Here is a 2,556-nt window from a genome sequence, read left to right as displayed (position 1 = left end):
AAAATTTACCCAGGCATGGTGGCAGACACCTGTAATCCCAGCTACTTGGGAGGCTGAGGCAGGAGAATTGCTTGAATCTGGGAGGTGAAGGTTGCAGTGAGCTGAGATGGCACCACTGTGCTCCAGTCTGGGCAACAGAGCAAGACTCTATCTCAAAAAATAAGAAAGAAAGATCATTTGACACAGTGTGGAGACAAAATGTAGGTATGGGCTGGGCAAGACTGGCCCCAAATGAGACTAATGGGAAGTTGTGGCCGGAATGGAATTTGAGGGAATACTCACCATAACTATAACAGTGGTGGGGGAGGTGGAGACACGAGTTTGTGTATGAATTATACTCAGCAACGAGAGTAGACAGGGTTTGGTGATGATTGTCATGAATGAAAGGTAAGAAGTCACCTGGGGTGATTCTGGTGTGTCTGACTTGGACAACTTGAGGAATGCCATTTAAGCAGTGGCAGAGAGAAGAGGAAGAGCAGGCCTGGGAGAAGAAGGGAGAAGATAGATCCAGGTCCTAACTCGCTGATTTTAAGGTGCTCTATGGGACATCAAAATAGAGACTGGAATTTTAGGAGAAAGATTAGGCTAGGTTTGGGAGACATCACATATATGTAGTGGTTGAAGCCACTGGAGTGAATGAGATTATCCAGAGAGACTGCAGGATGAGAAGCAAAGAGAGTCAAGAAGAAAGAGCAGTGCACACGAACATTTATGAAGTGAAGCCCTTTAAGTATTAAATTATAACTCAAAAGGTCAGAAGGGAGCCAGGGAAGCATGGGATTGCAGCATCCAGGACACAGTCAAAAATAGAGAGAGGAAAGGACCAATAGTTCAAAATGACACAGAGGCTGTGTGTGTACGTGGGGGTGAGGGGGAGTTGAAAATGCTCTACGGTTTTGCTACAAGGAGGTCTTCGGCGGCCTTGCCAAAGGTTGGCCCTCAGAGGTGAGGGTGGGCGCCAGGTGACTGGGTGTGAAGAAGCAAAAGGGTAGTGAGGACAAGGAGACAGCAAATGCCACCCACTCTTTCAAGGAGTTTAGTGGGAAGAGGAGCAGAAAACTGAGGTGACAGCCAGAGGTGGCCACTGCAGGGGAAACCAGAAGTTCCGTTAAATACCTGATGAGCAGAAGTGCAGAAAACCTCCTATGCTCCTGGAACTGGGTATGTGATAAATACATAAGCAATACCACAATCGAGTTCCCTCTCCATCCTGCTGGGCACTAGAGCGGCTTTTGTTTCCATTCCCCCTATCAGTGAGAAGTGGCTCGTGCTTCACTTGTTAAAACGAAACCAGAGTGTGGAAGCTCAGCAATCGCTGGAACCCTTTGACCCCCGCTCCGCACCTGAAGACCGGCTGCGCCCGCTGCCCCTGCGAACGCTCCCCATAGTTCACCCTTGGAGATTTCCAAGTCCAGATCAAAAGCACCCATAATCAGTTGAAACCCAGGGCTCCCTCTAGTCTTATCCAAAATTAGCCAGATCCGTTTGGAACACTTGTTCAAATAGAGGAGGACAAAGAGCCAAGAGACTGGCTGTGCCGAATTGTGCACGTCAATCAACATCTTTGTGGAGCCTGCGAGGGGCGCGTTGTGGGGAAGGGGTTCCCTCCTTCAGGGAGATGATTCTGTTTCCTGGAGGCAAGTGTGGGAGTCCAGAGGACCTTACTAAACATATTGTTTTAAAAATCCCCGTCCTTCTTGCCAAGCCACTGTCCCACAGGTAATAAACAAGAAGCCCGGCCGTCTCGCCGCCCGGGAGGACAGAGCTCGCTGTGCCCTGCAGCTGGTAAGTCTGAGGGTCGCCCGCTTGCACAGTCTGGAGCCGTGGTGAACCGAGAGTCCTCCACAGTCCCTCTCTGCAAGTCGGACCGGCTCGCCTTCCAGAAACCAGAGACAAACTCGATATTTACAAACTCATTCTCTGGCAACGAAAACTTGAAATGAGTTGAGCTCCGCATTTGCGCGCCTGCAAACTGCTCCAGCTGAGTGCACGGGAACGCAGCCCAACAGGGACCGTTTTCCGGCAAACCTGGAGGCCCTTTGCAAGGTTTCTCTGCTTGACAGAATGGCAGCTGTGACCCGGGAGCCCAAGCAATGGAGGACGGGTAGAGAGAGGCGCATACCGTACCCGATCGGCGTGGCGGGTCATGCTGCGGGAGTCTCGGCGCCTGTTCCTGCCCGGGCGCTGCGGACGCGGCCTGGGCTGCAGCCCCGCGACCTGGGAGCTGTGCTCGGGACGGCTGCTGCGGACTGCTCTTGTTTGCACTGGGCCGTTTGCTGTTGGGATTTCTCCAATGCAGATGTAGTCAGGGGGCCGCTGCCCCGAGGGACAATGATTCCATTGGAAGCTGGCCTTTGACAAGACACACACATGACCTTTGACTAAAATGGCTTTGGGGAAGGAAAGTGTCGGGAGGCTGAAGACGGGGGCCGTCGTGCACATTCTCACCCCCGACAGTGCCTAAGTTAATTTTTCATCTTTCAAGGAGAACCTCTGTGAGGTTTGGTGTGCCATTTCTCTTTCATTCTGCAGGATTCAGTCTCTTGTTTCCAAAAG

General features: G+C 51.7%; 1 protein-coding gene across 1 annotated transcript in view; it reads right to left on the bottom strand.

Annotated features, from left to right (window-relative positions):
* The window catches only part of ENPP2 (ectonucleotide pyrophosphatase/phosphodiesterase 2), a 124,419-nt gene extending 122,095 nt beyond the window's left edge, over positions 1-2,324 (bottom strand). Inside the window, exon 1 of the mRNA XM_011941069.1 lies at positions 2,128-2,324. Within this exon, the coding sequence (XP_011796459.1) occupies positions 2,128-2,148 (21 nt within the window). The 5' untranslated portion in view covers positions 2,149-2,324. The remainder of the gene's footprint in view (positions 1-2,127) is intronic.
* Positions 2,325-2,556: the final 232 nt, after the last annotated feature.

Source organism: Colobus angolensis, unplaced genomic scaffold (genome assembly GCF_000951035.1).
Source record: "Colobus angolensis palliatus isolate OR3802 unplaced genomic scaffold, Cang.pa_1.0 Scaffold198, whole genome shotgun sequence".
Taxonomy (NCBI): Eukaryota; Metazoa; Chordata; class Mammalia; order Primates; family Cercopithecidae; genus Colobus; species Colobus angolensis.
The sequence above is the reverse complement of the archived record's forward strand: the minus strand, read 5'-3'. Positions and strand labels throughout refer to the sequence as shown.